The sequence below is a fragment of the Gallus gallus genome, chromosome 2 (assembly GCF_016699485.2).
Source record: "Gallus gallus isolate bGalGal1 chromosome 2, bGalGal1.mat.broiler.GRCg7b, whole genome shotgun sequence".
NCBI classification, from domain to species: domain Eukaryota; kingdom Metazoa; phylum Chordata; class Aves; order Galliformes; family Phasianidae; genus Gallus; species Gallus gallus.
Window position 1 is genome coordinate 29,046,609 of NC_052533.1, and position 12,535 is coordinate 29,059,143.

The 12,535-nt window shown below is 36.5% G+C and overlaps 1 protein-coding gene across 5 annotated transcripts in view; it reads left to right on the top strand.

Moving 5' to 3' along the window:
- HDAC9 (histone deacetylase 9) overlaps nucleotides 1-12,535 on the top strand; it is a 450,242-nt gene that overhangs the window by 63,144 nt on the left and 374,563 nt on the right. For 2 of the 5 annotated variants that reach the window (XM_046922305.1, XM_015281421.4), the window contains exon 1: nucleotides 4,409-4,491. The exons of the other annotated variants lie outside the window; for them this stretch is intronic. In XM_046922305.1, coding sequence (XP_046778261.1) covers nucleotides 4,455-4,491 — 37 coding nt within the window. In that variant the 5' untranslated portion in view covers nucleotides 4,409-4,454. Of the gene's footprint in view, nucleotides 1-4,408; nucleotides 4,492-12,535 lie in introns of those variants that run through there. 5 annotated transcript variants of the gene reach the window in all.

Genomic DNA, 12,535 nt, shown 5'->3' on the forward strand with positions numbered 1-12,535 from the left:
TAAACTGAAACTTTTCCTATTTTATCCTGTTTTATTTTTCAAAATGAAAAAAAAAAAACTATTTTTCATTCTGTGGTGATATTAACCTAGTAGAAACGTGAGCAAACACCAAAGTGTTTGCACATGCAAAAGCAGAATGAATGGAGCAGTAGACACCATAGTTAACTATACCAAAACTTGTGGCATACTCAGATGCCACACAGCAAACATGCGAGACATAGATATTAGTTATATATATTGTGACTACTGAAGTGCTACTGCACTACCTCCAAAGGGGTAACTTTTATCTGTTTTTAAGCTTACTCATTCTTAATAAGCTAGTTTGCAAATGAACGCTGAGATTTCAATAGAACAAATCCTTTCACTATCTGCTACGTGTTGATTTTTCTAAAGAAGAAAGGAGTATCCTCTTTATGTGATGAAATCCATAGCATTAGCTTTGTTCTTGCTGTTTAAGTAACTGCCTTGTTTTGTGCTATAGACAGACGTAAGCAGGTACAGAGGCATACTAATAGGATTGGCAGTTTTACGTATGTATTCTAAAGATCCTGGGCTAGTGGATTTTTGGAAAAAATGTTGAAACCTTTTCATGGATGTTTGAATAACAACTTGTTGATTGAGTAGCTAGAGAAATGACTGAGAGCTGCTTTTGGGAGGCAGTTTTAGGTGTAGTTTTTTTATTTTGGGGTTAGCATACATAAAGCACAGCTGCCTTCTTGTGTTTATAGGAGTGTTGGCTCAGGATAGACTTATTTGAATAAATGTGTCTTGAATGTGTGCAGGTGGGATGTGATGATAAGGTAGGTAGGCCATTATTACAGAATGGTAGAATGGTTTGGGTTGGAAGTGACCTTGAAAAATAACCCAGTCCGACCTTATTGCTATGGGGGGATTTATGAAAAAGCTTAGTTGGAAAAAGGTAATTGCAGAACTAATGGACAGGTTTCTTTGAGAGGTGATGCCCTTCATCTGTCTGTTTTCAACAGGCATTTGGGAATGCCCTCAATAACACGCTTTAACATTTCTTCAGTCCTGAAGTGGTCCAGCAGTTGGAATGGAAGATCTCTCAAAGTCCCTTCCAACTGAACTGTTATGTTAAATTCTACCCTACCTATCGTATTTAGACTTAAATTGGGTGGATTAATATTCCAAAAGTTTACCAAATATTATACTGACTAGTGAGTAGGTGAAAGACCTATATAAGGTCATCTTCCTTTTCCTTTGTTGATAATGCTGAATCAACATACTTCTGCTGAAGTCAGTAAAGGAGCACAAATCTGCACCAGCTAACAGTCTTATCCTTTGGTTAATCAGAGTTCTATTCCAGAACTGACAATAGTTAGCATTCTCATGCATCACAATAGAAATTTCTGGAACATCTCCAGCTGGAAATCAGGGAAAAATATAAAGATGCTTAAATGGGCTGGCATCATCCAGAGTAGATAATCCTTTTATGAGAGTGGTGTTTGTAGTAGCGTTACACCATGATTTAAACAGTAGTAGAAAATGAAAGTACAGAGTTGTTGAGGCTGTGCTGTTAGTATAGGTGCCTAACACTTAGTTACATTCTTCTTTTTTAAAGAAACAAACAAACCACCTTGTCCATTTGTCACCTTGCACAATGTTATATTGTTTGTTTTTTTTTTTTTAAGCTTTTTAGGTAGATGAAGTACAATTGTTAATTATTTGACTTGAAAATGAATGTCTGTGCAGTAGATGTGGCAAACACTTGGAAAATAACAAGGCAATGCAGCCTGGATAGAGAGGATAGAAAAGTTAAAAACAAACAAACAAAAAAAAACCCAAGAAAAACCACACACAAAACCCCCACATAAACTCATTCAATTTGAATTTTTAAAGAACATATTGTAGAGAGCTAGGTTGAAACAAGTTCACCTGTAAAGTGAAACTTTACTCTCTTCAGTGAACGTGAAAAAGTGACAAATATTTCAAGGCACAAAGAGGAAAATTGATTGCATGGTTAATGATTTAATGATCATTTCACAAAGTGAATATGGTGCATGGATATTGCAGTACATGCTAAAAATATGAAAATAACTTTGATTTTTGAATGAGGCGGTGTAGTAATTCCTTCAGAACTGAAAAAGAATGTTTAAAAAGCCTTAAGGGGAGACATTTTCTTGGCTTGTGGAACATAGCTGAAGACACAGTACCCAACTTCCCTGAGAGAGTGTAGGGGAAAGCCCTCAAAACTGCTCCAAATCAGACTTAGATTTCTTTGCATCATTGCAGCCCTTAGAAGGGTGAGAAAAACTGTTCTTAATCCAAAGGATGACATGCTTAGTGTTAACTGAAGATGTTTAGAGACCAGCTGTGAGTAAGCACATGTTGAAAATCCCATATGTGATTTTTACCATCAAGAAGATGAAATTCTTGAACAGTCTTTTAATAGGGAGATGGGGAGACCCTTTGCAGCTACAGTCTGGCTTGTTTCTGAACGTGAAGTTGCTTACTGTAGCAGAAAGTTGTCTCAAAACCAGGTAGCATCTCCTGGTCCATGTTCTTACTCCTCCTGGGCAATGTCCTTTCCATAACTGCCACATGTTAATTTTTCTCCAGGTTCTAGAGTCTTGTTCTTGCCAGATCCTGCTTCATTCTCCTCACAGGAGAGGAGAGGAAAAAGTGGTTCCACAGAGCCTGTTAAGTAAATAAATAGCACTATTAATTTCTTAAAATTTTGTAAGGTCTCTTTCACTGTCAAGCTACAGTTAATGGTGCTTGGCAGTATCCAGCTGAATGCCCTTACAGGCAAGATGAAACAAAATGCTATGATAATTGTCCTGCTGTGACAGACACTTGTTGGGTGTTCCCCATTTTGCTACATGGATGATCTCTACCTATGTGCAGGAGAAAGGAAATGTGAGAGACAAGTGAAGCCTGTCAGTATCTGTGCTGTGTGGTTATGGGGTCACCCCTGCAGAAAAACCAGGCAGCTTTGTAGTCTGCTGGCTGGAGTACTGCATGTGGCCAGGGGATGCAGTTCCCTGTGGCTTTGCTCAAGTGCCAGTTTTCAGAGTGTTCTAAGATGAGGAGGAAAACTGAACTTTCATCTACTTTATGATTTATCTCAAGTAGATGAAACCCCTGAAAAATGGAGCTGTTAGATGCTCAGTCTTTGATGTGCTTTAGAAATGCTAAAGGAAGGCTTAGAGTAAAACACAAGACCACAAAATGTAAAAATAAACCAGGGCTATTTCTGTGGCTTAGCTTTAACCCATTTGTCTTTAGCTCTCTAGCTGTTTTACGTTATTCTCATGCACAAAAACAAAGGAAAATGTCTTTCTTCTTTCTTTCTTTTTTCTTTTTTTTCTTTTTCCAAATACTAATGCTAAAAGTAGAAAATCTTTCATTGTTTTTAAAGGAGTTGATGTTATGGTCATTCTTTCAGAGTTACTTTTACAAGCGGTGTAAAACTTCACATTCTAGAAAAAAAAAATTGTGGCTCAGCAATGAAATTGGAATTTGAAATAAATTCCAAAGAATGAGGCTGTTACCTGTTCTGTATGCTTCTTCACTTCAAATGCGAAAATGTATGTAGAAATGTAGCTTTAAGACAAAAATTGAACGTACTAATTCAAATGCAGTTGTGCCCTTTTTAGCTGTTTTCTATCTCATTACTCTTGGCCTCTTTTACCCTACGAAGTGATTACAAAATACTGTGTTGTTAGATAACATCCAGTCTTCATGTACAGATGTATAAATGCCTGTTCAGCAGTTAAAATACGAGACTGAGAGAATTGCACTCACTGCCCTTCTGGGGAAGCATTGCTTTGAGAAGTTGATGTGTCTGCTTTCCAACCTTAGATTTAACAAGTAAAACTCTGTCACTGATGTGCGTGATTTATCAGTGTAATCAGCAAGTGGTTGCTGAGGGAGGCGGGAGCTGCGAGATTCAGCAGGAACTTGGGGAGAGCGCTGGATGCTAATGGGCGGTGATCTCTGCCTTCTGGCAGCTGCAAGCATAGGACACACAGTGATGCTCCCTGCAGTAATGCTAACTGCAGGTTGAGAGAGAGTTAGTCTTAATTCAGAACACTGACCTGCCTGCTTTGGTTTAATATTGCATTTTGGAAGAGTGCCAAGATCTGGATTAATTCTGTTAGGTAACTTGGCTAATGATATATACAACTAGTTTATTCTTTCATCCCCACTAATGCAGAATGGCTTGCAGTTTATCACATTCATTTCAAAGCAACAGTGAGAAAAAAGCTGCTGCTAGGAAGACTTCTGTCTAATCTTTCTTTTTCTTATTTTTTTTCTCTTTCAAATAAGTGAAGGGAGGAACCAGGGTGGTAAACTGACTTATAAGCCCACAGAGTTATGGACTGCTATAAGAAGTGGGAGGGAATAACAAAACCAACTAGTTGACTAACCACTTCCCTTCATTGTTGCTTTTAATATTAAGAAAAGCCTTGCTAGCTTTCTAAACCACCATGAGTTACATAAATGAGACAGTGTACGCTCTAACTGGTAAGTTCCTTTCCTTTAAGATCTAAATTGAAACTTGAATTGGAATTGATCCCTGATGATTGAAATTTGTAAGATGTACTGCTTTCTGTTTTTCATAATCATAAAAAATGATGCGGTGTTCTGAGTAAAAACAATTTAAAAAATTATGCAGTTACAGTCCTGCCTTATAAGCAAATTTTCTTCATGCAGGATCAGAAGGGTGTATTCCCTTGCTAAATTACCAACTACTGAAGTAATGGTAACAAATGAAAGAACAGTTCAAGTCTGTAAGTTCAGGAAAAGTTGTTTCAGTGACCTTTTTGATTGAGTTGTAGAATGAGCTTCCATCTCAAGTACCAAATCTGTACAGTTCTTCATGAGCTGAAGCCATCTATACTGCTTGCTGTTACTGCTTAGTAGTTGAAAAATTCTTCTTTCTTTATTTCAGGTCTTATTAGTAATAATTATTAAAGTTAAAAATCCTAAATATCTGACTATAGCACCAAAGCTGATGTCTGTGTGGACTGCGCCTGGTTTGTACTGTTCAGTACTGAACAAATACTGTTCAGTAGTTATTCCTTCTTGTCTTATCTGTAGTCTGCCTGTGATGTGGCTAAATGTACTTGAAAACTAAGGAAGGGCATAATAGTTTGTTATCTATTTTATCCCACTGTTCAGCGGGATGCACTAACTTGTGTTGTCAGTATGTTTACTTTCTCAGTACAGTTACCTGAAATGTGTTATCAGCTTTCTGATGGCACCTCTCCCAGTGAATCAAACAAGCAAAGAAAAGGACCACAAACTCTTCACGATAGCAAAACACAATAAAAAGTGTTTTTCCTAGGGAAAGCATCATTTAAAAAGCTACCAGCACATTTTAAATTCTTCTTTTGATATATAATGTTAGCAGTTGAATGAACGTTAAGTTATTGCAAGCTTTCTATTCACGTTAATGCTTTACAGTTTCTGCGTGTATGTTTAAAATATCTTCTGTTTTCTTATTACCTTTGTATATTTATTCTTTAAAGACAAAAACAAAACAAAACATTAAGTCAAACATGTTGGGAATTTCACAGGGTTAATAAAAATTAAGTTTTTGAAATTACTACACTTCTATTTACATTCTTATGCTGCAAATCAGTAGAAATAATTCAACTCAAATCTTGTAGAGGAAGAAAGGATGCAGAAACATTCTCTGAAGATTCAGCTGGGAGCATCCTTGAGTTTACCAGCCACTGTTGGCCTAGAACGTGAGCTTACTGTAATGCAAAGGCTTTCACATAACTCACTGTCAATATCAATATCTTTGGAGAACCATTCAGCAAAATATCCAGAAAGTCTTGTAAGAGGAGGAAAAAATATCTTACCAATAGTGCACAATCTACAGGGATGTAATGTCTGTGATGTGTTGTTTTTTGAAGCCACTCATATCAGTCATCTGAGCAAAACAAGTGCAGCTAACAAGTCATTTCTTCTTCAAGTGACATACAAAACAAACTCATGTTGCAGAGATTTTGACTTCAGATATTGCTCTTCTGCTGTACACTGAAGTTAATTATCTTTCAGCTCAGCTGTCCAGCTATGTGGGATCCTCCTATGTGGAGTACCTCAGTGTTTCCTTCATTCACATCAGTAACAAATTTTGCCACTTCAGTTCACTGTATTACAGTATTTGGTCCTCAAATCTGCCCTGTTTTTTTTTTTTTTTTTTTTTTTTTTTAAAGTTTTGGTACACCTATGGCAAGATACACAAAGTGAGAAAATTCATCAAACATGCTATCAGTGGAAAAGTGTGGTCATCCCACCTTTCAAAGAAGCCCCTGGAGCAAAGAGATTGCTCCACCTGGGCTCCCAAGTGACAGAAATGGAGCTGTCTGATTTTCTGTGGGTTGCGGGAAGCTCCTGTCTGCTCTACCTGCTGTAAAACCCGCAGAGGGAGTACTAAGTAAACCTCTTTCCTCTCCCAGCTGCCATTTTTGGGAACCTAATGTGCTTTGGATTGTCAGCCTGGCAGAAATCATTCTGTGAATTCAGAAGTTATTGTGATGAGGGCCTAACGGATAAGTTTCATTTCCTTAGGAAACCAGGCTAAAAATAAGTTCCCAGCTCTTTGGTGTGGAGAGGAAAATATTAAGCAAAAAGTAATTGTTTTTTTTTTTTTATTTTAAGTTTTTTCCTTTAGAACTCAGATAATGTCAGCTCAGGTTTGGCAGTACAAGTTTCAAAGGTTAATATAAAATTTTAAGTAATGTCGTTCAGTGATAAGTATGAATGACCAAAGGATTTTGTTGATTCAGTTTTCTACCAAGTGTTGGTGGAAGATGAATTGGAACAAAAATAATTTTAATGGTATCAACGAATTATGTCAGGAGCAAAGTTAAGATTATCAAATAATCACCTGAGAATATTTAAATTGAGGCTGTAAAACATTTGTCTTGACTGAGTGTCTGTACAGAATGATGCTTCTTATATCATAAATGTTAAGTCATTTTCTTAATTAAAACTCCTTTGTCAGCTATTCTGGTAAGAGTGATAATCATTGCGAGCTGTGATTGAAAGAAGAGGAAGGAGAAGAGCATACAACATATCGAGAAAGCTTAAAAAGCCCTGTATTTACAGTTGGATTTGGTACAGCAACAGAATAGCACATGTTGATAATTGCTAACAATCTGACCACTCCTTAGTGCTGTTATATTTCAAAAATGATGCTTGTAAATTTGATACCCCTAACCAAACCTGTTACTAGAGCTCTCTTTTTTCAGTAATTTATAGTTATTTTTGGCTTTATACCGGTAATTGTAGATTTTCATTAACCTTTTATAGTTTGTCATGTAAGAAATTGTTAATGCTGCTATTTATAAATCTTAAAAAAATGTATGACTCACAAGGTTTCTTTTGTTTCATATAGGATCTATTTTTCAATTCTTTGCATTCTGTAACGATAAGACAAAAATTGCAGGATATAATACGTTGTTTTGCTACAGTAGTAATACAGGCTTGTTTAGCATTGATATAGATTGGTTTAGCAATAGGGATCAGCAAATTAGTTTAGCAGAAAGAATCAGTGAATTCTAGTTCTGAAACTTTCGAGTTCAGCTTTGCTTGGTGTGTGGACAGCCTTTTTTTTTTTTCTCAACGATCCTGCTTCACAGGAGCACTGGAGAGACAATAGACTGCTTTTATCTTTGCATCCACCAGATGCAAGGACTTCTTCCTTGGATTTCACATATATTGTTTGGGGTTATAGTGCACTAAGATAGAAAGTTGCTCATTATGGCATAACAAGAAATGGAAATTTGCCAAGCTGGGGAAAAACAGCTAAAGTTTGACCAAAAGTCATCATGATGAAGATGTTGATGGGAAAATGGAGAGGAAATAAGTGGTCTAAGATTACCATAGGCCCCTACTGTGCATGCCCAGAAGGATATTAGCATATTATTGGAAATGAATGAATATGTATGCTAGTGTATTGCATATGTATGCCTGAAAAATGCCATGCAGTATTTTCTTGGTGAATATTTGTTGTTTACAGTCAAATCCCCATCTCTCTGATGTCATGCATGTCTTGCATGCTTAATGTGTAGATGAAATTAGGAGAATTGCTTTATTTTCCGTGAAGGCAAGAGAAAACTTGGAGTGTGTCTGCTGAGAAAGAGTTCTACCTTAAGTTAATTATTTCTTAATTAACTATGGGTAATTATCATGCTTGAACACATATTTGTAGACCAGAACAAATGTGTGGAAGTACTATTTCACAATAGCATTTCTACTGCTTTGAATTCTTTGGCAGTAATTTTCCCCCCTCTGTTTAACTTACAGAATCATTCCAGAGTTTGATTCTGTGTTTTGGATGTGTGACTCTTAGATGCGTAGCCAATCATCATGTATAGCCTGCAGATTATTATAGAATATCCCAAGTTGGAAGGGACCCACAAGGATCACTGAGTCCAACTCCTGGCTCCACACAGGACCACCCAAATATTAGATCATATGTTTGAGAATGTTGTCCAGATGTTTCTTGAACTCTGGCAAGTTCAGTGCCATGACTGTTGCCTTGGGGAGCCTGTTCCAGTGCCCAGGCTAAGTATTTGAGGAAAATAAACCAAACCAAACCTGGAATTGGACAGCAGTATTGTGTTTTGTGTATGTACACAGGATCTGCTCATTTTCTAAGAAGCCTGTTGCTTCCAGCTTCACTGTGTTAATCTGTTCCTTCTGCAAGATAGCATTCTAGACTCTTTGGGTTTATGTGATTTCATGATGGTCTTGGATATCCACTGTCTTATTTGCAAAGAATTAACGTAACAGGGATGCAGGCTATGTGCATAGCTATAGCTTCTCCAGAATTCTTATTTTGTAATGAAACAGAACCTAACCCGCAAACAATTAAAAAATACTTTCCTTTTCATTTTTATGAAGCACTTTCTGAAACACAGTATACAACAATTTGGATATAGCTTAGCATGATTAAGCTGCTTTCTCTGGTAGTAAAGCTGCAGCTTTCTGAATCTCTCATAGTTCAGGAAGCTGCTTTGGCTCTGTATTCAAGCCCTAAGTACAGCAGTGTACTCTTCTAGCAAGTTACCTACTTATTTCCAACCAATTCTTATGAAAATAAAAGTCATGTTTCAAATAATTCAGCTGTTTCAGAATCAACGTAGTTGCTTCCAGTCACTCTTCCATCATCAGTTGTACTGTAGCAAATTTCACAATCTAAATGCTGCACTCATATCAGTACATCTCTTTTAGACAGGTGGGAGTTTACTGTTTCCATGCTACAACAGCTGGAAGTTTATTTTCCCTACATCCTGAGATTACTGTGAGCTCTGTTGGTACCGTGCCCAAGCTAAGGCAAAGTATTTCTTAGCAGCTAGCTGCTATCCTAATTGCAGTTAAACAGTTATCCCAGGAGGCAGTCAGCATTTTACTGCATGTGCCTTTAAAGAGGTTAGTGGTATTTCCATTTAAATCCATGGCAACTCTTTCCTTCTGTATCGAAACACAAACACGTACGTACTTTGACTCTGAATTTTGAAAGAAGGCATGAAGATAATAATGGACTATCTGTAATCAGGCTATAGAATAATGGCTAGAAACATATACTAGTAAAGAGGTTTTTGGTTTGTTTGGGAATTTGCAATTATATGCAGTACAATACATAAAGGACAATATATAAGTGCCATTTGCCTGGAAAGTTAAGTTAGTATTGTCTCCTCTGAAGTCTGGTAGGAAGGAAATTCCTCTTTCAGAAGTGCTAGTACCTTCACAGTGCTAATAGCTTCCCTGTCTTTCCCTGTGATGCCTCATTCTCAGTCAAAGCTATTCAAAGATATAATGTGCTTATTGCAAATAAAAACAGGAAAAAAATTTGCTCCGATTTCTTCACTTAAGAAAGTGCTTAGAAGACTAAGCAAAGAATGTATTCCTAAAGTCTAAATATGCCTATTTTTTTTTATTGGTGATGTTTAACACTTAATCTTTTTCTGACATCAAAACAAGTCCATCTTTATGAAGTTTAACAACTCCGTATGCAAATAAAGTCATTCATCTAATTAAAATTCAGTTGGTTATTAAAAGCTGAATTGAACTGACAGTGAAAGAACAGCCGCAGGTGTAGGACTGTGCATTCTATACTGCTCCATTTAATGTTTATGCAGAAGGTTTTTTATATTTTAGAAAGTGATTAGCTCCTTGACTGTACTGCTTTCAGGGGACTTTTTTTTTTTTTTTTTTTTAACAGTGCATAAGATTTCCAGATTTTATTTCAACATTTGTGACCTACTTAGGGGAAAAAAGTTCTGATTAGGACCATGTAATATACTCCCTCAGTTTTGGAAATGCCTTTGTGTAATGTATTGTGGAGAAAAGTAATCTCATCTAGGAGCGTAAATGAACCTTATCACATTTTAAGATATAGATATTTTCCCTTCTATTCTCTGTGCCTAATTTAGTCCTCGGATTCAGCCCTCTGTTTAATGAATCCACGTTCAATTGGCGTGCTTTAGCAATAGCTTAATTCTGTTTGCATACAAATTCTTTTCTTCCTCAATTGATTAAAAATAATCCCCCCCTTGCAAGATGGCACGAACAGACCCAAACAAGTTGCTTAATATGTAATAAGCTTTTTCTTATTTCTCATTTTTAGAGTTTTGGAAAACATTACATAGTTTGCAAGGTATATTGCAAGGTATAAACAGCCGTGTTCTTAGAAGGCAGAAATAACTTCTAGCTAGGAAAGACATGCAAGCAAGCAGGACACAATTTAACAGTAGCCATCCAGTGGGAGCAGGATGAATCTGAAAATACTCAACTGTTTCTGTTCACTTTCTGTCTTCCTAGGATTATGAGCATTTTTTAATATGATGGACAGAATGAGATAATGTGCCTGTTCTGTGAGTTGTTGAGGGAGTTCATAGTTACTTCATTCACAATAGTTAGTAGCTGCTGATAGTTATATTTTAAGGAAGAACTGTCTTCAATACATTTCAAGAGCAAGGAATTGACACCTTTTACATTTGAATTTCAGGACTGACAAGGAATAATGTCTTATAAAAATTTTCTGCATTGCTTTACATAGGGCTTAAAGATGAGAGCATTGATGGGAAAGACCTGTCTGTCACAACCCTAATTTGCCTAAGATAAGGATGGATAAGTCCCAGTTTGTGCATAGATCATGTGAAGAGTCATAAGGATTTATGTAATAAATTCTTGAGTTTGCCTCCTGTAATTAAATGTAACCTTCACAGCTTTGTGGTTTTAGAAGCTTCAATCCCCTGTTCTGAATTCAGGTGTCAAACTGCCTTGTAGCAATGCAGTGTGATTTTTGGTGAACAATGATCGCATCTAATACCAAAGCAAGGCTGAAGGATTGGTAGATGGAATAAGGCAAATTAATGAAGTAAAATAAAACACTGTATTCATAGAACAATAATACCGCTTAAGTCTTTGGTCTACTTAGAGTAATGGTTCCCAACTTTCAACCAATCACCAGTAGGAGTTCTGAATAAGCAGGCATTGCAGGCTGTTCTGTGCTTCATGCTCAGCACTAAACTGAGGTGGGATGTGGCCATTGCCCTGCACGCCAGTCTTGGGCCTATGTCCTGCTGCCTGAGGGCTCTTTCTTTTTAATATCAACTTGAGTGTTTTCTTATATTACATCTTCAGTGCAAACTTTTTCCATCACTACTATACTTTCCATGGTGTGATTTTTTTTGTTTTGTTTTGTTTTGTATGTGGTTTGTGTTCTGTGTGGTTTTTCTTTTTTTATTCTTGAATAAGAAAACTCAAAATCTATTTGTACTTCTGTTATAGCCATATATTTTTGTGTGATGAATTAATATATTTGGAGGTTCCTAGATGATGTCCTGGTGATATTTTTGAATGGCTTCTTTCAGGATTTTTTTACAAGGTTTTTGAAAGTGATTGTGCCTAGGATATATTTTACATTTTTTCCTTTAAGTTTGCTTCTTGTACTATGGAAACTGACTCTGAAAATGTTTGTGGGGCATACTGTCAGTCCTTGGGAGAGCTGTCTTCCTCACAGAGAATGAATATAAGTCTGCAGAGAAAGGAGTTTTTTGTTTGCTTGTCCTCTTTTTCCCTCACTCATCTTCATGTATGAATGTAGATAAGAACTGCAGTACTGAATAACAGTTGTTTCATACAATAGATGTGCCATTTGACAAATACTTGCCTATACTACCTTTATTTTTACACTTAAGTCATAGTCCTATTTCCTGATTTTATCCAAGATAGTTACTTTGTGAATTCATCTTCAGTAATAAATGTCTAAGTAACAGGCCTTACCAGAGAAAAAGTGGGTAAAGAAGCTGGAATGTACTTGAAGATTTTCTGTACATTGACTGCGTCAGATTTGGATATCTCTGAGTTTGGTGTGTGAGCAGTACTTTTATTCTCCTGCAGTTTCTCATTATACATCTAATCTTACTTAAAAAAAAAAAAAAAAAAGCGACAGCAACCAAACATGCTTTTTTTTTTTTTTGCACTTCTGCTTCTGATTTCTTTGAGCTCAGATTTGTAAAGTAAGAATGAAATTGATGCAGTG